At 41.1% G+C, this 25,546-nt stretch overlaps 2 protein-coding genes across 2 annotated transcripts in view; one reads left to right on the top strand and one right to left on the bottom strand.

The window, feature by feature from the left end:
- LOC146612739 (uncharacterized) overlaps positions 1-25,546 on the top strand; it is a 485,503-nt gene that overhangs the window by 206,981 nt on the left and 252,976 nt on the right. The gene's annotated exons all lie outside the window — the stretch shown is intronic.
- On the bottom strand, positions 4,584-7,901 carry LOC146612742 (uncharacterized). The gene is made up of 3 exons (XM_085377432.1): positions 7,695-7,901; positions 6,150-6,560; positions 4,584-5,424 (listed from the first exon to the last, which is right to left on the bottom strand). Exons 1-3 carry the CDS (start codon positions 7,864-7,866, stop codon positions 4,595-4,597), a joined length of 1,413 nt encoding a protein of 470 aa, XP_085233558.1. The 5' UTR covers positions 7,867-7,901; the 3' UTR covers positions 4,584-4,594.

Here is a 25,546-nt window from a genome sequence, read left to right as displayed (position 1 = left end):
CTGCACCTCTTTTTGCTTCTATCTCACATTATAGGTGAGTTTAAGAACAGGGATTAAAGTTTAGTTGAAGCTGCTGCATTATGCAGATATACAGACTGCATTTCACTACTTTTCTTCTTTCTTTTTCCAGGACTAACAGCTGGAGACTCAATCACTCCTCAACAACCTGAAGTCACTAAAACAGAAGGAGAATCTGTCACACTCACATGTAGCTATGAGACAACATCGGATTATGTACGCCTTTACTGGTACAGACATCATTCTGACCTTCAAGCTCCTCAGTTTATACTCTGGAAAGGAGGGAAACGAGAGACAACTCAATATATTCCTGATAATCGATATCAGTCCACAACAACAGATAAATCAACTAATCTGAGCATAGCAGCCCTAACCCTGGCAGGCACAGCTCTCTACTACTGTGCTCTACAAACACAGTGATACAAAGTGTAGAAGAGGCTGTACAAAAACCTGAACACAGATATCTGACTACTCTTCAAAGAGGAGGGAAGTGGTATTCAAAGCACAGCTTCATATCAGATGGATTCTGCTAATTCCTGTTTTATCAGAGTCACTGTGGTTACAGCTGCTAATGAAACACTGTGGGAGGATTCACATGAGCAGCAAATCCACATCAACCACAAACCAACTGCAGGAACGTTCAGACACAATAAAAACTGTCAAACATCAAAAGCTGCTCATTTACACTATTTTATATTTATTGGATGAGGACATGCAGAAATGCAGCAGAAGCAAAATAAACAGAGTAACAGAGGTTTATCTCTTTAAGGTAAAATCTCTCACATGGAGCTAAAAGTCTTTAGGTCATTTTTTTTTTCATATTTTTGATTCCTTTGCGTAATTTCTCTTTTATAAAATAAAAGACTAAGAACTCTTTCTTCTCATATTTAAATAAAATTCCCATTTTCAAGCTAGTAGCTGAGAATCACCTCATTCATTTCATTATGTCAAATCTTTTGCATTTTCATAGATTCAACCAACCAATGTGAATATTTGTCTGTTTTTTGACAGAATCGAGTAAATAATAGTCTAAATATAAAACTGTTAGGGTCCTTGGGTTTCTGACTCTTTGTTTTGTCTTTATGCTTTTTTGAGTCTTGTTCATTCATTATTGTTTTCTCTGTGTGACTTGTTCGTAGCTTAGTTATCGGTATTTCTAGTTTTGATTGTCTGGTGTTAGATTGTCCAGCCTGGAGCCTGGGGCTCACTAGGGCCACTTCGGGGGTGGGGTGCCCTCAGCCTCTCGGCCTGGGGCTCGGTCGCTCTGGCACAGCTGGCTGGGACTCTCCTCAGCTCTTTCTGGGACAGTGGCGCGGCTGCCCCTCTGTTGGTCTTCCTTGGTCTCTTGTGTTCTGAGGGCCTCTGGATGTCTGGAGTTTTGATCTCCTCCATACCTGCTTCATGCCCTGGAGGACGGGGCTGTGGCCCCCCCACACCCTCTAACAGATCATTACATGAAGGAACTTTTTAAAAACAAGCGCACTCATACTACATAGTTGTATTTTAGATCACTGAGGAGAGGCTACTGGCATTTTAAAGAAACCGAAACAGTCAAATAAAATAAAGACAAGAGTTTTACTTTAACAACAAGTTAAATGCTTTATTTACAGCTTGCAGAAGCTAACAGCAATATTCTGTGAAATTATGTTCAAAATAATAAATGCATGAAGACAAAAATGAATCTTCCATTATTTTCATCCAACTCTACTCCACCTTATCCTCCTCTACTCATGACTGCCTGGGATCATGTGACGCATGGCTGTACGATGAGCTCAAAGGAAGCTGTCCTAAATAAAGCTAACAATAAACTGATTTAAATTAACTTCATAATCGAAAATGAGCCAAATAAACTAAACAACTGTCCATGTTTTGTTTTTTTTAACAACAAAATCTAATCAGAATAAAGCTTCACTGAACATCACCGAGAAGCCTGATGTAGATGGATAACAGATCAGACTGATCAGTGTTACACGTAATAAACTCAAACACAAAAGGAGTTTGAACTCTGAAAACTGAAACATGTACACATTTTTGGATGTTTTGCCCAAAGCTGGATTCCCTAATAATGTTTAACTGTCAAGACTAGGACTTCTGACCCATGTGATTTTCAGTGTGGCATAAAACAGCGGTCCCCAATCCCGGGCCTCACACTGGTACCGGGCCGCGAGAGTTGAGGCTCAGGTGTGAAATGTATGGTTTTCAGGGTTTTTATCGGTTTTCAGCGTTATTTTGTTATTGTTTTCATCGTTTTTCTTGGGTCTTTTCACGTGTGTTATGAATAAATCTTTTTTTCGGTACCGGTACTAGTTTTATTTTGTTGTATTTATCCGCGACACCTTAAAGGCCGGTCCGTGAAAATATTGTCGGGCATAAACCGGTCCGTGGCGCAAAAAAGGTTGGAGACCGCTGCTGTAAAATATTTCTACACAATATGAATATTTTGCCACATGCTTTACATTCATGTTTGTCACCTGTCTGAGTTCTTGTGTGTACTGACAACTAACTCCTACATTGAATGTTTTCCCGTGGGTTTTACAATGATATGGCTTCTCTCCTGTGTGCGTTCTCATGTGGAGAGTCAAAGTACTGTTGTGAGTAAAATGTTTCTCACATTCTTTACAAGAGCAAGACTTCTTTCATGTGCGGATTCTGTGAAATTTATTCATTTGGAACCTTTTCACATTTTAAAGACTTTTTACTTGCACCAGAGTCACACTGACTCTTTGATAGAAGAGAGTCTTTTACATTTTTGCTGTGATGTCAGTTTATGTGAAGTCTCTTCTTTGACTTTGACTCTGAATTTTTAGATGATCCCAAATCTTTATTCCTTCTTTCCTGATCTTTTCTCTCAGCTACTCTCTAGCTGTGAGAGAGGAGCTACTCCTATTATGGTCTATGATCTCTTTCCTAATAAGCAGCAGTCACCATAAAGGTATCAGTCTCTTTAAATGCAAGTTGCTCTCCGTCCCGACTGCTGCAGAGTTCCTCGTCTTCCTCTTTAATCTGTGGAGGTTCTGGTTCCTCCTGCTCCAGACTGGAGCTCCTCTCCTGGTTCCAGAGCTTCTGCTCAGGGAGAACCTCCTCCTGCTCCTTCATACAGATGTGCTGCTGTGGGACGCCTGGAGGAACAAAAGGAAACAAGAAAAAGAAAACAGATCGAGTAGAGTAACACACAGAGGTAAAGACAGAAATAACCTCACAGACTGACCTGAAACTGTTTCTGACTCCACCCACTGATGTTGAACTCAACCAATGAGATGATTTCTGTCTGCACAAGTCAAAGCACAACCAGCCTGATGTTGGACTGCAGTGGACTCTCCACTTCTGAGAGTCCATATTCATGGAGCCATAGTGCCAGATATTTAATCTCAAACATCTTAAGGACCGAGCTCAAGTGGCTGTATAATGACAGCATTCAGGTGGGAGGAGTCTGAGGAACAGACATAGACCCCTGTGTAACAGTTTTCAACAAAGTTCAGGTGTACAAAAACCAAAATGATGGAGGTAAAGGGGTAAAAATGTTTCTCTAACACACAATCTGAAAGAAACTATTGAATGAAATAAGTAATGACAGGTGGGCTTTACTTTAATAACAGATTCAATTTATTTAATGCAGGCAGAAGGCTAACAGCAATAATATATAAAAATCTATTCAAACATTATAAAGGTAAAATTGAAGTAAACCCTTATCTTCATTTATCCCTATTCCATCTTATTCTACTCTGCTTAAAACCCTCTTTGACCTTTTAAAGCGATGCTGAATGAAAGATGAGCTCAAACCAGCCTTCCTCAGCTCTGGCAGGTCCCCCTGATGCAGGAAAAACATCTTTGCCTCACACTGTGCTCTCAAGCAGAGAAACATATGTGCAGCTATAGGAACGAGGTCTTTGCTGAAGGCTGGAGGAGTCCAAGGGAAACAATCATCCCCTTGAAACTTTCTACTTTATTATTGTCATTAGTTACTGCTATGCAGATAAAACACAACAAAACAAAGTCAGTCTAAATGAACTAAATAACCAAAGATATTATGAACCAAATAAAGTGAATAGCTTCAAATATAAAAAACAAAATAAATAAAAAACGTCAACATTTTCTATTTATTAAAAAACAAATACCTCGAATGCAGTTTTACATCACAAGACACCAACCAGCAACAGTCATTGGTTATCCACTAATAGACAGCAAATACAAAACTTAATATACAAATTGAGTTTCAAACCCCCTGTAAATAAAGACTGTATATCAATAAATAAAACCAAAACTAAAATTCATTTTTTAAGAGTCACCATATTTTCACTGAAGAATTAGATGAGAACAGATTAGATGAAACTCTGCTTTATACATAATAATCATGCAATAAATGATGCTTGTCGGAACACAGTCTAAAGATATTTGAACTCTGAAAGCTCTCCTGTGAACACGTATAATCTGCCAATCTTCTTTCACGCTTGGCTTCTCTCCACATGTTTCAAGACTACAATTTCTGAAAATGATACGCTTGATACAACGGTGTGAGTTCTTCTATGTCCAAACAGACACTTCTGTATGTGAACATTCTTCCGCATTTTGTACAACATTATGGTTTCTCACCTGTGTGAGTTTTCATGTGACGCCACAAATGACTGTTATATGTGAACATTTTCCCGCATGTTTTGCAATGATACGGTTTCTCACCAGTGTGCGTTCTTATGTGCCCGAACAGCTGACTTCTGTATGTGAACATTTTCCCGCATGTTTTACAACAATATGGTTTCTCACCTGTGTGTGTTCTTATATGCACTGATAAATGACTGCTACATGTGAATATTTTCCTGCACGTTTTACAATGATACGGCTTTTCACCTGTGTGCGTTCTCATGTGTATAGTCAAACTACCCCTCTGTGTGAAACTTTTCCCACATGTTTTACAAGAATATGGTTTCTCACCTGTATGGGTAGTCTTATGGCTTTTAAGAGATGATGACACATAAAAACCTTTCCCACATGTTTCACAAGAATACGGCTTCTCACCTGTGTGGATTCTGTGATGTTGATTCATGTTGTACTTATTCTTAAAGGATTTTCCACAAAAATCACATGTTAAGGACTTTTTACCTGTGTCAGAGTTACACCGACTCTCTGAGATACTATTTGTCCCTGAATCTAAATTCCAGCTTCCTTCATGATTTTGGCTCTCATTTATAGGACAGCTGTGATAAAGAAGCTGGTCAGTGTTTGCTTCTGGGTCATTGTGGTCTTCTTCCTCAGCAGCAGTCACCACAAAGGTATCAGTCTCCCCCTTCAGTCCAAGCTGCTCTCCCTCTGGTTCTGGTTCCTCCTGGTCCACACTGGAGCTCCTTTTCTGGTTCCAGAGCTTCTGTTCAGGGAGAACCTCCTCCTTCTCACAGACAGGCTGCTGTGGGACGTCTGGAAGGACAAAAGGACACGAGAAAATGAAAAGTGATGTGATAATAGAAAAAACATCCCCGAGAGAATACATTGTCAAAATAAGACTTTTACAGAGACTATAAGTGTCATCCACAAAGGCTGCCACTCCAGAAATCAACAGAGGAAGAGAGAGGTTAAATGGCAAGGTAGAAAAGCTGCAGGCAGTGAACATATACTGAATGAATAAATGATCAGTATGACACGACAAACCAACTTTCTAACAGTAACAAAATAAAAAGATTGTGTTTGTGTCGTTTTTATGGCATTCATGCAGGTTTTTGTCTTTTAGTCGATTCTTTAAAGAACTTTCAGTTTGAATACATTTCCAGTACATTTAAATAAATGTTTATATTTTGCATGTGTATTTTAAAAATGTCAGTTGGTAAAAATTTACAGACGAGTGAGATAAAAGTGTAATACTGTGCAAAAGTCTAAAGCTATCCTTCATTTATGTTTTGCCTGGAAAATGAGGAAATGATGTAGCAAGTTAATGATTTATAATTCCTTCAGTTTTAATATGAGCTCCAACACTGGCTGAAATGCAGCGCAAACCAGGGCAGCGCCTCCACCGTGTTCAACAGAAGGCTGCAGCCGCCGACTGTTAGACCTCTCTCCTGACCTCCTTCAAACATGTTGATCATGATTCAGATTCATAACTTACATGAGTCCCATTCATGTGTGACTTCATTCAGACTTTTACATACCTGTAATGTGAAGCTGTATTTCGGGTTTCCAGCTGACATCCATGAGTCTGTGCTGATGGTCGTTCTCTTCCTCGTACTGGATAGAATTATTAATAACTTCAAATATTTCTTTAGATTTGGACTGAAGAAACATAAAAGTGTCAGAGCTGTGAGAGGGGAGCTGGTCAGTGTTTGCTTCTGGTTCACTGTGCTCTCCTTCCTCAGCAGCAGCAGTCACCATGAAGGTATCCGTCTCCTCCTTCAGTCCCAGCTGCTCTCCCTCCTGACTGCTGCACAGTTCCTCCTCTTCCTCTTTAATCTGTGGAGGTTCTGGTTCCTCCTGCTCCACACTGGAGCTCCTCTCCTGGTTCCAGAGCTGCTGCTCAGGGAGAACCTCCTCCTCCTCCTTACAGACGTGCTGCTGTGGGTCGTCTGGAGGAAAAAAAAGGACACAAGAAGAAGAAAAGTGATGATGTTAGACGTTGGACTCATTTTTTAAAATCGGCTTCGCTCCTCAGAATCTCAAGAGGTTGTGAGCAGAGCCGATTATACCCAGAGTTACATAAAAGTAATGGCTGACTTTTGTATTTGTGCATTCACGACTGCTGAATTATTGCAGATGAGGCGGGTCCATAGTGGAAGTTAATGTCAGCTGCTCTGGAACATGAAAGCTCGTCCCCTGAGCAGTAAAAGCAGCTTAAAAACTATCAGCAGCTCCATTCAGAAAAGCTGCTGTTAACCAAAGTGCTTCTGCAGGTTTGAAGTCAGCTGGCAGACATTTTTAACCAAATCATCATTTTGCAACATTTCCTGTAGATACACTGACACTGACAGAGATCTGGAGAAACTGTTGATTGTTTCTGTTTCATTTGCTGAAGTCTTTAACTCCTTAACACCTGGTGTATCATATTTGTGAGTCTTTGTGAGTTTTTGAGACTTACATCATCAGTGGGTTTCTCTCCACTGAAAATCCTAAATTAATTAAAAATAAATAAATAATAAAAATGCAACCAATGAACTGAAAAAAACCAGCTGTAACAAATATGATACAAATTAAAGTTCATATATGCATTTTTATTGTCAGAAGCTTCACACTAGCCAGCGCTGCAGTTCCATTTTAAGACACTGATAAGCTCTAAACTCATAATTTCATACGTGCGTCATGTTCTCAGTTTATCGCTGATATAGACAGCACATGCTCACAGCCTGATGGCAACAAATGACACCAGCCAGCTTCTCCAATAGACTCTGAGCCCTGTTTTTACATCTATCAGTTTTAAAGTTCAAGCTGTCTGAAGGTAAACAGATAAGAAGCATCTGAGCTGCATCTCACTGAGCAGCTGCTCGGATTAAACTGTCATTAAAGACAAACTCAGAGTCCATCAGCTCAGAGTTATTTACACACACACACACACACACACACACACACACACACACACACACACACACACACACACACACAGACACACCGGCTCGGTGAAAATGATGCATTCAGGTTTTTCTACCTCACAATCAGAAACGTCCCGCAGAGCTGTGATCAGGATCCTCCCTCAGAGGGACACTCACCTGTCCTGTGCAGCTTGATTTGGGGTTTCCAGGTGATATCCAGCAGTCTGCGCTGACGGTCGATCTCTTCCTCGTACTGGACGATCGTTTTTTCAAACTCCAAGAATATTTGTTCAGCAGCAGCAGTTAGTCGCTCGTTGATGAACTCTCTCAGATACTGAACTGAAGGCATCGTTGCTGCCGCAGCTCACACACTCAGCTCACACACTCAGCTCACACACTCAGCTCACACACTTCGTGCTCAGACACACGGGAGGAAAGCTAACGGTTCTTCCGCCTTTTCTTTGTTTACTTCCGCCTGGTGTCACAATGTGAAGTTCCGTCAGTTGAAGGCAGATATTAGTGGTTGGAAAACAGGGAAATAGTGCATTAGCGCCATCTGCTGGTGGGAAGTGTGAACGAGCGCGTCACTGAGAAAAAGAACTGATTCTGTTTAACAGGACCTGAAAGTTTCGCTGTCAGCGACTTTAATGAGGTTTGGGGTCAGTCTGCAGCTCTCAGCCGCATGTTTCTGACAGCCTGGTGTAAGATGATGCTTGGTTTCCTCACCGCTGTCACATGTCCTTGTGTCCTGTTTCCTGTTATGAACCATGTGCTGTTTAAACCAGAGCATCCAAATCAAAGTGCTGATGTCCTCTCTCTCCTGCTTTCCTCTGAGTCCTGTAACACCGTCATCCTTCTTTTTCCTCCGCCCACTGCTTTTCCAACGTTTCCACCATTTCTGCTTTATCATGCTCTTTATTTCTGCCTCGCTCATGTCGATGCTGAAGTATTTACTACACATCCATAAGACTCACAGCACCGATCAACCTAACCAAGTCCACAGTCACATCCAACGCATAAACACATAAAACATCAAAGTTGCCTCAAAGAGCAAAGACCCTGCAATATTATAAAGAAACCAACAATCTGACGACCCAGTGCCCACTCGCCCAAATCCATGTCATGATCATTATCTACCCAAGACACCGCTCCAGTCCAACCACCCACCAGAAACCCAAAGAAACAAGTTCTGTTTGTGACCATTTAGATTTTCTTTCATTGCTCTTCTCGTGGGAGCTCAGTGATGGAGAACATTTGGCTCGTTGTGCACACAGTGCAAAGTGCTCCATCCTCCCTCCTCACAGGGATTCAACTGCTGCTAACAGTCTGTGAACCAGGAGGAAGAGGAAGTGAGAGAAGTGAGACTCAAAGAGGAGACAGAGGGCGACATCATCCAGTAGGCGGGGCTCTCCTTCTGCACTGTGTTCAACCATTGTGTCAATAATAAGTGCTGCTGTGAAGAGAACAATTCTCAGACTGAATGTTGAACATCAGCTAGTTTCTCCTGTTGATTTAAACCTTGTTGTACAGATGGAACATTGGCTGTGGATTATTCTTGCTGCTCTTTTCTTTGGTGAGATACAAACATCAACATGTTTCCTCTGCTTAAATAAATGTGTGAGTCTGATTAATGGTGAGTTTTTAATCATGTTTATTGATCCATCTCTTCCTCTGCATGTTCTGTTCTTCCTCAGAGTGTAAAGGAGAAGACAAAGTGATCCAGGAACAAGGAGATGTCATTGCTGCTGAAGGAGACACAGTTACACTTGGATGTAGATATGAAACAACAGACAATTTCCCCAGATTGTTCTGGTACAAACAAAAAGTAGGAAGCTTTCCAGAGTTTATACTACGACGCTTCTCTGGATCAACAGAACATGAAGACTCTGAGAGGAGCAGATTTACGGCTACGCTACAAGAAAAGTCAGTTCCTCTGAAGATCCAGAAGCTTCAGCTGTCTGACTCTGCTGTGTACTACTGTGCTCTGCAGCCCACAGTGACAGGAAACAGCAAAACTCTGTACAAAAACCTTTGGAGCAAAGACAACAGAATACTCCACAACATCCACTAGAGGGAGCCACACACTGTTAAACCTCTGTGTGGATATCTCTAAAAGTTGATTCTGTTCATCTGTTCGTAGCGTTTTGTGGGAGAAACGTTTCATCATCATCATCATCATCATCATCATCAGGTGACTTCTTCAGTCTCAGCTGACTGCAGGTTTTAATCTTATAAACAGTCTGTGTGGATACAGACTGGATTCATTTCACTTATGAAGCAAAATATAAGAAATAACATTGATGTTGATGGAAACTCACATCAACCACCCCTAATTATTATCATTATTTAAAGACAATAATGGCAACTAATTGAACTGATGTATTTACATCATAATGTCTTCCTAAATGTAAGAAAATTACAATAATAGTAAATAATATATTAAATTCAATTTAAATATTCGAAATTGTTGTCAATAAAGAAAAGTGATACCTTCATGGTGTCTGCTGCTTTCTTCTCCCACTGAAACGCTACAGATGAACAGAATCAACCTTGTGGGATTTCCTTACCTGAATATTCGCCCGTGCATCAACACGTCTTTAAGAAAGAAGCTGTTGTGTTGTCCTGTCAGACTGTAACGATGAGCGAGTGGACTGAGCACTCGGGCTGGGCTGTTAGACCACCACAGGCCACACATAGCCCACTGTGATCTTAAGTGGGTCAGACCGGTGAAACTTTCTCTCAGTGCAAAGAAGTTACATATTTAACTGTTTTTCTACATGATGTTTGCTGGACGTTGACACTGTGTTTACACAGTCATTTACAGTAAGTAAAGGTTTAATCCTTTAACAGCTGAAATGATTTAAGGCTGCCATTGGTCATTAGGCAGGATCATGATTTTGTTGCTTGAGCTGCCGTTACTTATCCATGGCGTTATATACAGTGGGGCAAAAATCAGCCACCGATTGTGCAAGTTCCCCCACTTAAAATGATGACAGAGGTCAGTAATTTGCACCAGAGGTACACTTCAACTGTGAGAGACAGAATGTGAAAAAAAAATCCATGAATTCACATGGTAGGATTTGTAAAGAATTTATTGGTAAATCAGGGTGGAAAATAAGTATTTGGTCACCTCAAACAAGGAAAATCTCTGGCTCTCACAGACCTGTAACGTCTTCTGTAAGAAGCTTTTCTGTCCCCCACTCGTTACCTGTATGAATGGCACCTGTTTCAACTCATCATCTGTATAAAAGACACCTGTCCACAGCCTCAAACAGTCAGACTCCAAACTCCGCCATGGCCAAGACCAAAGAGCTTTCGAAGGACACCAGGAAAAGTATTGTAGACCTGCACCAGACTGGGAAGAGTGAATCTACAATAGGCAAGCAGCTTGGTGTGAAAAAATCAACTGTGGGAGCAATCATCAGAAAATGGAAGACATACAAGACCACTGATAATCTCCCTCGATCTGGGGCTCCACGCAAGATCTCATCCCGTGGGGTCAAAATGATCATGAGAACGGTGAGCAAAGATCCCAGAACCACACGGGGGGACCTGGTGAATGACCTGCAGAGAGCTGGGACCAAAGTAACAAAGGTCACCATCAGTAACACACTACAACGGCAGGGAATCAAATCCCGCAGTGCCAGACGTGTTCCGCTGCTGAAGCCAGTGCATGTCCAGGCCCGTCTGAAGTTTGCCAGAGAGCACATGGATGATACAGCAGAGGATTGGGAGAATGTCATGTGGTCAGATGAAACCAAAGTAGAACTTTTTGGTATAAACTCAACTCGTCGTGTTTGGAGGAAGAAGAATACTGAGTTGCATCCCAAGAACACCATACCTACTGTGAAGCATGGGGGTGGAAACATCATGCTATGGGGCTGTTTTTCTGCCAAGGGGACAGGACGACTGATCCGTGTTAAGGACAGAATGAATGGGGCCATGTATCGTGAGATTTTGAGCCAAAACCTCCTTCCATCAGTGAGAACTTTGAAGATGAAACGAGGCTGGGTCTTCCAACATGACAATGATCCAAAACACACCGCCCGGGCAACAAAGGAGTGGCTCCGTAAGAAGCATTTGAAAGTCCTGGAGTGGCCTAGCCAGTCTCCAGACCTCAACCCCATAGAAAATCTGTGGCGGGAGTTGAAAGTCCGTGTTGCTCGGCGACAGCCCCAAAACATCACTGCTCTCGAGAAGATCTGCATGGAGGAATGGGCCAAAATACCAGCTACTGTGTGTGCAAACCTGGTAAAGACCTATAGTAAACGTTTGACCTCTGTTATTGCCAACAAAGGTTATGTTACAAAGTATTGAGTTGTATTTTTGTTATTGACCAAATACTTATTTTCCACCCTGATTTACGAATAAATTCTTTACAAATCCTACCATGTGGATTCATGGATTTTTTTTTTCACATTCTGTCTCTCACAGTTGAAGTGTACCTCTGGTGCAAATTACTGACCTCTGTCATCATTTTAGGTGGGGGAACTTGCACAATCGGTGGCTGACTAAATACTTTTTTGCCCCACTGTATGTGTGTGGAAATAAACACCCCCTGCTTCCACCGTACTCGGTCTCACTGTAAATCCATTGACAAAGGCTCCCACGTACAGACATACGTCAGTTAATAACTGACATTTGAAATGATCTCGTAGGCCTAATGTGACGTGTCTGTGCGTTTCTACAAATCAAGACAACTAATCTGAGAGAAATAAGTCAAAACTTTCTGTTCATGTGAGGCTCACTGCTCACATCACACTTTTATTATTAGTGTTTCATGTGCATCGGTATACTGAACAAAACTTCTGTAAGCAAATGTGACGTGTGGAAGATTTTTACAAAGTCCAAGCTGCACTGCAAGACTGCAGGCAGCAAGAATTAGTCGTTAGTAATTCATCGGCCTTTTTAAAAGAAGCAACAACAAGTCCTGCAGCAGCTTTGGAAGGAACACATGGATGATGTAAGACTTTCATGTTTTAATCATTTTTATTCAAAAGTGCAAATTTTCTTTGTTGCACATAATGGAAAAGTTTTCAAAACAGTTGAAACCTTCATCATCCCAACTAGCATTTGTTGGGATGATGAAGCAACCAGCAACTCTGGTTATAAAGTGTGTGAAGCACAGGAGGAGGAGTGACTGAGAGTAGAGAGGAGGAGCAGAGATTCAGGGAGGAGCTGGGCTGTTACTGAACTATAGAAGAGAGAAAAACCTCCACATTCAACAGAGTTCAACACAAAACAAACTTTATGTTCCTCAACATGCTGTCATTACATCACTGTGTGTTTCCTCTGATTCTTCTCACTCTCACAGGTCTGCTCACCTACACAGGAAACTATGTTCAATTAAATGATTCATTAACGTCAATTATTGATTGAAAACGTTCTCTCTTCCTTCAGGTGTCACATGTGATCAGCTCACTCCAGTCAAAGATGAAGAGTCCAGCGTAGAAGGCAGCACAGTTACTCTGACCTACAAATACAAAGTGTCACCTTCTGATTATTTCTTCTGGTATCGACAACATCCAGGAAAACCTCCAGAGTTCCTGATCTCACACTCACCTTCAGGATCAGTAGGAGAAGAAAAAGTTCCTGGACTGAAGATTCAAGTGGAGGGAACAGAAATCAAGATGAGCATCTCCTCTGCTGCAGTGTCTGACTCTGCTGTGTACTACTGTGCTGTGAGGCCCACAGTGACAGGAAACAGCAAAACTCTGTACAAAAACCTTTGGAGCAAAGACAACAGAATACTCCACAACATCCACTAGAGGGAGCCACACACTGTTACACCTCTGATTCTTGTGTCATTGGACTGATGACAAAGACAACAGAGAAATGAAGCAGTAAAGATCAGAGACAGAGACAGAGCTGCTGTGGAAGCACAAAACTGTTTGATTGGCTGAGCTATTTCACTGGCCCCGCCCACTGAACCTGAGCTCATCCAATGACATTATTTGTTGGTCATTGTGCTGCAGTGGAAGAACATTGTTCATGTGCTGTCTGTCTGGCTTTAATAACTCCAAAGACATGTTGCTGCACCTCTTTTTGCTTCTATCTCACATTATAGGTGAGTTTAAGAACAGGGATTAAAGTTTAGTTGAAGCTGCTGCATTAAGCAGATATACAGACTGCATTTCACTACTTTTCTTCTTTCTTTTTCCAGGACTAACAGCTGGAGACTCAATCACTCCTCAACAACCTGAAGTCACTGAAACAGAAGGAGAATCTGTCAAACTCACATGTAGCTATGAGATAAGTGGCACCCCTGATGTTTACTGGTACAAACATCATTCTGACCTTCAAGCTCCTCAGTTTATACTCTGGAAAAGAGCAAGAGGATCCACAACTCAGTATATTCCTGATAAACGATATGGATCAGAAACATCAGATCGATCAACTAATCTGACCATAGCAGCCCTAACCCTGGCAGACACAGCTCTCTACTACTGTGCTCTACAAACACAGTGATACAAAGTGTAGAAGAGGCTGTACAAAAACCTGAACACAGATATCTGACTACTCTTCAAAGAGGAGGGAAGTGGTATTCAAAGCACAGCTTCATATCAGATGGATTCTGCTAATTCCTGTTTTATCAGAGTCACTGTGGTTACAGCTGCTAATGAAACACTGTGGGAGGATTCACATGAGCAGCAAATCCACATCAACCACAAACCAACTGCAGGAACGTTCAGACACAATAAAAACTGTCAAACATCAAAAGCTGCTCATTTACACTATTTTATATTTAGTGGATGAGGACATGCAGAAATGCAGCAGAAGCAAAATAAACAGAGTAACAGAGGTTTATCTCTTTAAGGTAAAATCTCTCACATGAAGCTAAAAGTCCAACCATGTTAGGATGCCTGGGTTGTTGACCCAGGGTTTTTGAGTTTATTATTATTATTATTATTATTATTATTATTATTATTATTTTTTTTTTTTTTTATTTATTTTTTTTTTATAATTTCTAGTCTTTGGTTTCTTTGAGTTCTGTCTTATGGTTTATGTCTCTGTCTTCTCTAGTTGCTCTGTCTCCCCTGTCAGCTGTATCCCCTTGTCTAGTTCGCGTCTCTGTGTATCCTTAGTTGTTATATCCCCGTGTCCAGTCAGTGTCTGTGTCTGCCCTGGTCCCACGTCTCTGTTCCCTCTGTTGCAGTGCGTGCGAGTCAGTGTCTTTAGTTCAGTCTGTATCATGTTTCCTGTTTTATTTTGAAGGTCCTTGTCTGAGGTTAATGTGTCTGGTTTTGCTTCCCCTTGTCTCGTTAGGCCTGATTTGCCCCAGCTGTGTTTCCCTCCTGTTACCCATTCCCTGATTGCTCCCTCTGTGTATTTAAGCCCTGTGTTTCTCTGTGTCGCGATCTACCGTTTACCTAGCTGTGTGTTCTGTCAGTCCTCTGGTTTAAGTTTATTTTGATTTTTCCAGTTATGTTATATTTTGAGTTTTACATTAAAGCAGTTTTGAGTTCACGACTGTCTCCGGAGTCTGCACCTTGGGTCCTATTCCTGTCTGCACACAGCCTACACATAACAAACCAGGAAGACCATCTCATGCTTGTTCCATTTATTCTCTTTGAACTCATCACATCAGATGATGATGCTCTCCTTCAGATTTTCTAGTCACGAGTTTCATCAACATCACATCCAGACATTATAAAATCATCAGGATTTTGATTCCAACTGTTGGTAAAAACTGATCTCATATGAACCTGTAGACTGCCCCACATGGTGAGCTATACACACGTCCTCATATTAACAACTAAAAAGGTTTTTATTGTTATTTTCTGCAGATAAAAAAATCCTTCCAGTGCTGAGCTCTTACAGGAGTAAAGGTCTCTGTAACACAGTTAAAGAAGTCAGCTCCCACAAAGCTGCAAACTAACAGGAAAGAAAACTGTTGAGAAATCTGCACGAGTTCTGTTCATAAAGAGCTTTTTGTGGAGACGAACAACATTCAGCTGGAAATGACACAAAATCAGAATCAAGCCCAGTGTTGATGCTGGCTGGTTTACACGTGTACTTCTGCTGTTTAATACATGAGTGAGATTATTCTACATTCTGCTAAATATTTCAAATATTCAAAGCTCTTTGTTTACAGGCTCCACAGAAACCAGGGCCAAGCCTATCCAGAAGAAGCAGCCTTTGGAGGAGGAGCTACAGCAGTGAACATGATAGGCTTCATTTAGGAGCTGAAGAGCTGCTGTGTTCTCTCTATTGTTCATTCAGTCCAAGAGAAAATCATGTTGCTGCTTTTCATTTGGATGATGATAGTCTCCTTTCAGACTGGTGAGTCATCAAAAGATGGAGTGAGATGTAAAAGGAGATGATGGACATGAAAATATCTGGATGTTGTTTGAATTGATTCACTTTTTATAAACTAAGTTTAAAGATGCAGAAACATGATGGTGAAATATGTCTTTGTTGTTTTCAGGATCCTCTGAGGATTTACTGACACCATCTAAAGATGTAGTGACGAGTTTGGAAGGAGACACTGTGACTCTCTCCTGCAACTATTCAGGCTCTGTCCTCAACCTCTACTGGTACCATCAGAAGTCTGGTTCACATCCACAGCTTGTTATGGCAGAACATTTAAAGCAAACAGAAAAGCTGAAGTTTATACATGACAAAGAAAAAAAGGAGTTTCATCTGGAGATCTCCTCTGCTGCAGTGTCTGACTCTGCTGTGTACTACTGTGCTCTGCAGCCCACAGTGACAGGAAACAGCAAAACTCTGTACAAAAACCTTTGGAGCAAAGACAACAGAATACTCCACAACATCCACTAGAGGGAGCCACACACTGTTAAACCATTCTATTTTGAGAGGATGCAGCAGGGGTCAGCAACCCTAGGCACGCGTGCCGAAAGGTTAACTGATGGCACGACCATAGCTGGACTGGCCATCGGGCATTTGCTCGGTGGCCGATGATTTTTTTTTCTTTGTAATGGTATAAACAATGAAAGGTGGTGGATTGGCCAGATGCTGGCCGGTGTGTAAAAATAACTCAGTTGTTTGGTGGTGGCTGTGTTGGAGCTTCCACAGATTCAGTAACAAGTGGTGGAGGCCAGCAGGTGGATGAGGGAAGGGGAGGCAGGAGGAGGAGAGACCCGAGGCAGACGCCGGTCCCAGTGACAGGTGAACTGAACTTCAGGTAAGAAGTTATGACCTGCAGTCTATCTGGGTCAGATATAAACCAAGTTTAGGTGGAGTTTATTTTCTTTTCTTTTTGTCCCGTTTGGATCTTTAGCCATCAGAATTGTTGTCTTAAGGCCAAGAAAGATGCCAAGCGGATTTATTTTACCAAGTGGATCATCATGGTCTTGCCATATTGGTCCATTTGATTGACCTTTATTATAATTATGAATTTATTTTATTTTCAGTTGCTACAAACGGGATAGGACAGGGAGAAAGAATGAAAGAAAGAGAGGGAGAGAAAGAAAACCAAAGGGGAGAAGAGACGGTGAGAAGGGGGAAGAAAGAAAGAAAAACAAAACACCTGGATCACCTGTATGGAGAAAAAAAAACAGAAGAGAAAGCAAACAACAAAGAGCAACATAATAAATGGAGTTTATGTTCGTTGTGCTGAGTTTTTACAGTCAGTTACAATAACTCGTACTGTGTACTAGCTAGCATGACGGAGTCTCTATACAGCTGGGTGGGTGCTATGATGTTACTGATAGTGAACTTTATTTAATTCATTAGGTTCATTAGTAGAGTTGCCAACTGTCCCGCAAAAATAAAGTGGTTCTACATAGTGTGTAACTGTTAATATAGAGCGTTATTAAATCTATTGCTAATGCAATCATATGGCCCGTTGACTTCTGAGGGAAATTTAAACAGCACTCGTCATCAGAAAGGTTGCCGACCCCTGGGATGCAGACTACATTTATTTCATCGTATTGTTACGGTGGCCCTGAGAGGCCAAAAGGACAACTTAAGAAAACATCAGCAATAAGAAAAAGACTGCAAAAGTACACAAAACACAACGGAAATAGGAAAAATGGAAATACAAAAAATCTGATTTCCAAAAGCACAAGGGAAGTGTTTTTTTAGGGAGACAATAACCCGTCGCAGTAGCAGGAACCAAAATATGATAGGTTTGTTTGTTTTAATCTCATGATTCATTTAATACTGACGACGGATTGTTAGGTTAACACACTTACCTCTCATCTTTTCTTTGTTGTCACAGATCCAGAGTACATAAATATGTTGTAAGTGTAAGTGAAACAGCTGACTCAAGAGAGTAATTAAATGTTCCCAGAATTACATTTATCTATGATTGTTAACTATTTTTATTTATCTTCTTCTTCCTAATATTTCCAGCAGATGTTGTTGTTGTTCATCTTAAGTAGGAATAGGTATCGTTTAGGTTTTATCCGATACCGGTGCCAAATCGGTACTTTAGAAACGGTGCCGGTGCTCAAACGGTGCTTAAAGAATGGAGAACACAAAATTGGTCCAAAAACCTCTCATGTTCAGCTGGTTTTTTGTAAACAGATAACAATGTTAGCCTTTTCTGCAGCTATGGGGCATATATGGCATCACTCTTGGCTGGAAGCAGTGCTTAAACAATGGAAAAAACACAAACCTTGTCCAAAAACCTCTCATGTTCAGCTGGTTTTTTGTAAACAGATAACAATGTTAGCCTTTTCTGCAGCTATAGGGCATATATGGCATCACTCTTGGCTGGAAGCAGTGCTTAAACAATGGAAAAAAACACAGACTTTGTCCAAAAACCTCTCATGTTTAGCTGTTTCCCACTTTTTCTTTGGTCATTTTAGCCTTTTTGACCAGGGTGAAGGGAGTATCTGCCATCAAACAAGAGGACAGCCGCATGTAGCTATGATGATGTTTGCTAGTTCACCTTACATGCATTAATGTAATAACGTGGTTAGCCTACTCAGCGTAAATTACACACGAACATTAAGCTACTCACGCAGAGAAGAACGGCTGCTGCTGCATCATCATCCTCATCATTTCTGCTACACTGGCAGGGCTAGGGGCCAGGACTCTCCTCTTCGGGTTTTTGGGGGATGTTGCTAACTCCGGGTCCGATAACAGGCACCACACCTGCAGTAGATGTGCTCGGTGTGAGGTCTCGCAGCAAGCTATCAAATACGGCGCATTTCTGGGCTTTTAAAAAAACGCTATGCGTCGCCAGGTGTTTCATCGGATTCTTGGTGTTACCTCCTTTGACAGTATCACAGTATCAGCTTAAAGCACTTGTTGCTGCTGAGTTTGCATCTTTTGCTGTGAAGTACAGCCAGACTTTTGACCGCTTCGTCTTGGACATTTTTAATCTGTAGCTCTGCTCTAAAAGAACGTACATACCTGGCCCCGCCTACTATCCTCGGAAACGTAAAATGATTGGCTAGAATCTAAAGTGTGTCACAGCTCAGGAAAAAAAAGCACCGAAATAAAGCACCGAAATGTGCGCTGCTTTTCGGTCTGGTTACTACCGTTTATGTCAGAACCGGTGCCATCATGGCACCGGACACCGGTACCCATCCCTAATCTTAAGTTTAAGAAGTTTGTTTGGGACCCGGTGGCTTATATTGCCAACTGAGACTCAGCTCACCAAGTGAACCTGAAGAGGGGATGCAATGATTTTCTGTCTGTGAATTGTAAAATCTCTGCACCTGAAGTGTAACAAAATATGACGATTAAACTGTGAGTGTTAGGCTTTCAGGTTTGACGGAAACCTGATGCCAGTTCTTTTCTAAGCAGCTACATTAAGATTTAGAAAGGGAAGTCTTTGAGAACTGACATCAAACTCTGTAGGCAAATACATAATTAAGCAGTGCAGGTATATGTATTAAATATTTAAAATGTTAGAAAACTTTAATAGTGTTACCAATAATGTTTTCTTTGTATTTTATTCATCTCTATTAAACAAGTTTCTGTGTTTTGGCCTGTTAGGCCAAGATTTCTTCTGGTGTACCACATGGTTCAATGTTAGGCCATCTCATCTTCTCCTTTACATGTGACATTAACATCATCTAGTAAACTCTGATAAAGTGTCAATAAAAGAATATTACAAATTCCATTACTTCCCTTTTTTCTTTCAACTGTATAATAAAGTAGAAGTTTTAAATGATCTTCTTATCTAATCTTTAAAATATTTCATGAGCTTCTCTGGATGACGACATCAGTTGAAAAGCTCAGGTTCTCTTTGGAATGAAAAAAGCAGAGAGATTTTCAGTCATTAACTTTCAATGATCTTTTTAAAAGTTACCTAAAAAAACATCAAAAGAATAAACAGATTTCTTATGTCATCTTTGTAGAACAAGTTTCTGCGAAGGATTGTCAGGATGGATACTTGTGGTGTACGACCAGGTTCAGTGAGAGTTCCTCAAGTGCATTCTTTACATGTTGTCCATCCAACCATTTTCCTCCACTTATGTGGGGCCGGATCACAGGGGCAGCAGCGTAAGCAGAGAAACCCAGACCTCCCTCTCCCTGGCCACCTCCTCCAGCTTGCCCAGCAGAACACCAAGGTGTTCCCAGGCCAGCCGACAGACCCAGCATTTCCTGAGTCTGTCCAGGGAACTCCTCCCGGTGGGACTGGAACACCTCACTCAGGAGAAATCCAGGAGGCATCCTTGTCAGATGCCCGAACCACCTTAACTGTCTCTTTTCGATGTGGAGGAGCAGCAGCTCTACTCTGTTGTTTTTCTGACAACAAATTGTGTTATTTTAAAAATCTGAATCTTTGGCAAGTTTGTTTATTATATGGGAGGTTTTTTTTAATTCCAGATTTTCCAGCAGCTCCACTTCAAAAACTGTTGAGAAGGTAATGGAAATTATTTCAGCCGTATATTAAACTGAAAAGAATACAAAAATAACAGCTTTTGGTTTTTAATTTTTTTCTAATAAACAAATAAATGTTAATTTTGAATTTGACGCCAGTAGTAATTTTTCAAACACTTAAGTAGGGCTATGCTTAGTGCAGTTTTTTTGTTTCATAATGAAGAACCAAATGGAGACATTAAAAGCATCAGAACAGACAAACACAAACTTACTAAATGAAGATGAGCTGGAATCAAATGTGCTGAACCGGCAGATTTTCATGAAACAAAATCAGAGACACAAAGAGATCAAAGTATAAACGTGACAGGTTTTTGTAATTTGAATTGCATATAGAGTTTAAATTATTATTTATTCAAGTCACTCGGTCTTCATTTTTAACAATATCCAAACGTTTTGGTGGCTGTATAATTGAGCTCCCACCTGAAAGTGAAGATGCTGCTACTAGTGTGTAAAGCAGGAGGAAGTGAGAGAAGTTCAAATCCAGATCAGAGAGGAGGAGAGATTCAGGGAGGAGCTGAGCTGTTACTGAACTAGAAGAGAGAGAAACCTCCACATTCAACAGAGTTCAACACAAACCATAAACTTTACCTTCATTCAACATGTTGTCTTTGGACTATTTTGCACTTTCTTTACTGATTCTCACCATTCTAACAGGTACGTTACAATCTGTGTGTTTAAAGAAACACATTTGAATTGTGATGATTTATAAAAGAATAAAACATGTTTCTGTTCCTTTAGGTGTCAGCTGTGAAGATCTCACTCCAACCAACAAAGAAGTGTTCAGTGTAGAAGGCAGCACTGCTACTCTGTCCTATAGATTATCCAGAGAAGCAGCTGGAAACGATCGCTTCTTCTGGTATCGACAATATCCAGGAAAACCACCAGAGTTCCTGATCTCTCACTTTGGAACAGGAGAGAAAATATCAGATCCAGTCCCTGGAATAACTTTTAATGTGAGTGGAGACAAAACACTGATGACTCTTCAGATCTCCTCTGCTGCAGTGTCTGACTCTGCTGTGTACTACTGTGCTCTGCAGCCCACAGTGACAGGAAACAGCAAAACTCTGTACAAAAACCTTTGGAGCAAAGACAACAGAATACTCCACAACATCCACTAGAGGGAGCCACACACTGGTAAACCTCTGATTCTTGTGTCATTGGACTGATGACAAAGACAACAGAGAAATGAAGCAGTAAAGATCAGAGACAGAGACAGAGCTGCTGTGGAAGCACAAAACTGTTTGATTGGCTCAGCTATTAAACTGTCCCCGCCCACTGAAGTTGAGCTCATCCAATGACATTATTTGTTGGTCATTGTGCTGCAGTGGAAGAACATTGTTCATGTGCTGTCTGTCTGGCTTTAATAACTCCAAAGACATGTTGCTGCACCTCTTTTTGCTTCTATCTCACATTATAGGTGAGTTTAAGAACAGGGATTAAAGTTTAGTTGAAGCTGCTGCATTAAGCAGATATACAGACTGCATTTCACTACTTTTCTTCTTTCTTTTTCCAGGACTAACAGCTGGAGACTCAATCACTCCTCAACAACCTGAAGTCACTGAAACAGAAGGAGAATCTGTCAAACTCACATGTAGCTATGAGACAACATCAGAGTATGTACGCCTTTACTGGTACAGACATCATTCTGACCTTCAGGCTCCTCAGTTTATATTGTGGAAAGAAGCAAGAGCAGTGAGTGGTGAATATATTCCTGATAAACGATATGAATCAAAAACATCACGTACAACAACTAATCTGACCATAGCAGCCCTAACCCTGGCAGACACAGCTCTCTACTACTGTGCTCTAGAAACACAGTGATACAAAGTGTAGAAGAGGCTGTACAAAAACCTGAACACAGATATCTGACTACTCTTCAAAGAGGAGGGAAGTGGTATTCAAAGCACAGCTTCATATCAGATGGATTCTGCTAATTCCTGTTTTATCAGAGTCACTGTGGTTACAGCTGCTAATGAAACACTGTGGGAGGATTCACATGAGCAGCAAATCCACATCAACCACAAACCAACTGCAGGAACGTTCAGACAGAAAGAAAAATATAACGATGAACTCTCAAATTAACTAGTTTTATTCAGTATTTTACTCTAAAGTCCACAGGTGTTAGTTCCCCATCAGATATGTGCTGGGTTTTTTTTTTCAAAACATAAATTACAAAAACTTTACATAAACAAGTTTTATGAATACAAGAAATCATAAAATGCTTGGAAACATTATAGGATTATGAAACAAATCAAATGGATTAAAATGTGTTGGTTTCTTTAGTGAAATTCTTTTCATATAAAATTAATGTTTCCTAAGATTTGTTGGCGAATGATGAAGATGTTCAAAGGAGTTAAAAACAAATTTAAAGCCACTGGAGGTTTCTGAGTTTGTGCTGAAAGCTGTAACATGTATTGAGGTTTGGTTTTGGTGTTTGTAACATGCAGAGATATGAGAGGAGGAAGAGGCTGAAGGAGGAGCAACACTGTCACAGAGCAGAAAAGGACTCCCACTGTCAGATACATTCAATATGTGAAGCATACAGAACAGATAGTGTGTGGAAGATGCTGTCACTGCATTACTGGCTCATGTTTCCTTTGTTTGTGATCACACTAACAGGTCGGTTAAAGCAGGAAGAAGAAATGTCTTTAAAGGATCTGTTTGCTAGAAATCACTGGAACAGGCGCTCACAGTTTAACGTCGTCTTTAACAACATTTATCTCTTCCTTTAGGTGTCAGCTGTGATCAACTCACTGCAGTCAAGGATGAAGAGTCCACTGTAGAAGGAAACACTCTCACTCTGTCCTACAGATTCTCTGGACAAGCTAATGTCAATGATTATTTCTTCTGGTATCGACAATATCCAGGAAACCCACCAGAGTTCCTGATCTCTCATTTGGCATCAGGAAACATATTGAAACAAGAATTTCCCACAGTGTCAGTTAAAGTGCATGACGATCAAAAACAAATGGATCTTCAGATCTCCTCTGCTGCAGTGTCTGACTCTGCTGTGTACTACTGTGCTGTGAGGCCCACAGTGACAGGAAACAGCAAAACTCTGAACAAAAACCTTTGGAGCAAAGACAACAGAATACTCCACAACATCCACTAGAGGGAGCCACACACTGTTAACTTCTCTGTTTTCTGCATTCCTTGTGATGATTGTAGCATCCCCAATTGAAAAGATGATCTCAAACCTATTGAACAGCCATGTCTTCTCCTCTTCCTGAGCTTCACTGTGTCTTTTTTAGCTCTCCGAGGCTTACCCGTAGAGGCGGTGGCTTAGCCTCGGTCTCTAAATGTAAATACAAAGTCCGACAGCTAACCTCTCCTTTCTACCTCAGCTACGAGGCTCAACCTTTGGAGATGACCGCCCCTCGAACTACTCTGTTTGTTCTGGTTTACCGGCCACCTAAATATAATAAGACTTTTATTCATTAATTTGCTGACCTTCTTAGTTCTGTTATTTTTAAATATGACTGTGTGATTATTATTGGTTATTTTAACATTCATATCTGCTGTAAGGACGATCCGTTAGCTAAAGACTTCCTTGCATTAACTGATTCTTTTAATCTTGCCCAGTGAGTCAACCAACCAACCCACACTAAGGGCCATACTCTCGATCTGTTTTTTCACATGGTTTGGACATTTGCATTAGGGATATAAGCAATGTTGGGATTTCCTGTTATCTTTGATGTTAATTTATGTAATTCTGAACTTCTGAACCATCCCATGGTTGATGACTTTGCCAGCACCTTTTTTTTTCACATGCTCCTCCATCCTCAATACTTTTGCCCCTATTAAAATGAAGCAACCTAGATCCTTTTCCCAATGTTGGCTAAATGATTCTACTCGTGCCTCGCGACCTGCGTGCCGCAACGATGAGAGAAGAAGGAAGAAAGCGGCATGCCTCAAGGATCTGTCCTTGGTCCCCTGCTCTTCTCACTGTATATGCTTCCCTTAGGCGCAATCTTTGAGAAGTACAACATTGCACATCATTGTTATGCCAATGATATTCAGATCTATTTCGAATTAACTGATGATCCTGCCATGTCTTGTACTGTTTTTGTGAGCGTATGCACGAGGTCAATGATTGGCTCTCTGGTAACTCTCTTATCTTAAATGACAGGAAAACCGAAATCATCGTGTTCGACAGTAATATCCCCTGCGGCCAGCTCCGTGACGCCTTTGGTCGCTTTGCCAGTTACCTCTCCGACACTGTTTGTGACCTGTATGATTTTGGATAGCTCATTTAAATTCGACAAACAAGTGTCTTCTGTTGTTAAATCCTGCTTCCACCAATTTCGTCTTATTAGCAAAGCCAGACATTATGTCCCGCATAGAGACCTGGAAAAGCTCATCCTCGCCTTCGTGACATCTAGGTTGGATTACTGCAACTCCCTTTTATTATTTTTTATTTGGCCTGAACTCTACTCTTTTCCATAGACTGCAAATTGTTCAGAATGCGGCGGCTCGTATCCTTACTGGTACGGTGTGTCTCCATAACCCCCGTCCTTGCTGACCTGCATTGTCTTCCCGTTAAGTACCCTATTTAATTCAAAATCCTGCTGCTCACCTTTAGAACTATTAAAAATAAAGCGCCAAGTTACCTCATTGAACGACTTAGATCGGGGTGGCCAGCTCCAGGTCTCAACAGCCGGTGTCCTGCAGGTTTTAGATCTCACCCTGGGTCTCCACACCTGAATCAAATGATTGGTTCATTACAAGGCCTCTGGAGAACTTCAAGACATGTTGAGGAGGTAATTTAGCCATTATATCAGCTGTGATGGATCAAGGACAAATCTAAAACCTGCAGGACACCAGCCCTCGAGGCCCGGAGTTGGCCACCCCTGGCTTAGACCATACACCCCTGCTAGGGTACTAAGATCATCTTCCCAGTCATTTTGGTACAGCCGAGACTGCACGTTTGCCTTGGCTGCCATGAAATAAAATACACTATAATACAATTGTCTTTGACTTTGCACAGCATATAGCAGTGAACATTGCAAACCTTTGCACTGCCGACTAAGCGTGACAAACTTATCGTGGTGTGTTAGCACCCTCTGGTGGGTGAAAACCCTTACACTTACGGTCAGCTGCTTTATGCTCTGTGAAATAACAAATACACATGTACACAACAAAACTTTGATACCAACCTTGTTCCCGCATCAACCTGGCGCTAAGGAACCATTTGTGACACCTTAACTGCCATCTGTTTCCTGTTT

This window comes from Diplotaxodon limnothrissa, linkage group LG18 (assembly GCF_057381915.1).
Source record: "Diplotaxodon limnothrissa isolate DT_005_m linkage group LG18, D_limnothrissa_male_GT1.1, whole genome shotgun sequence".
Classification (NCBI taxonomy): Eukaryota; Metazoa; Chordata; class Actinopteri; order Cichliformes; family Cichlidae; genus Diplotaxodon; species Diplotaxodon limnothrissa.
Note: the sequence above shows the minus strand (reverse complement) of the source record. Positions and strands in the feature narration are given on the sequence as shown.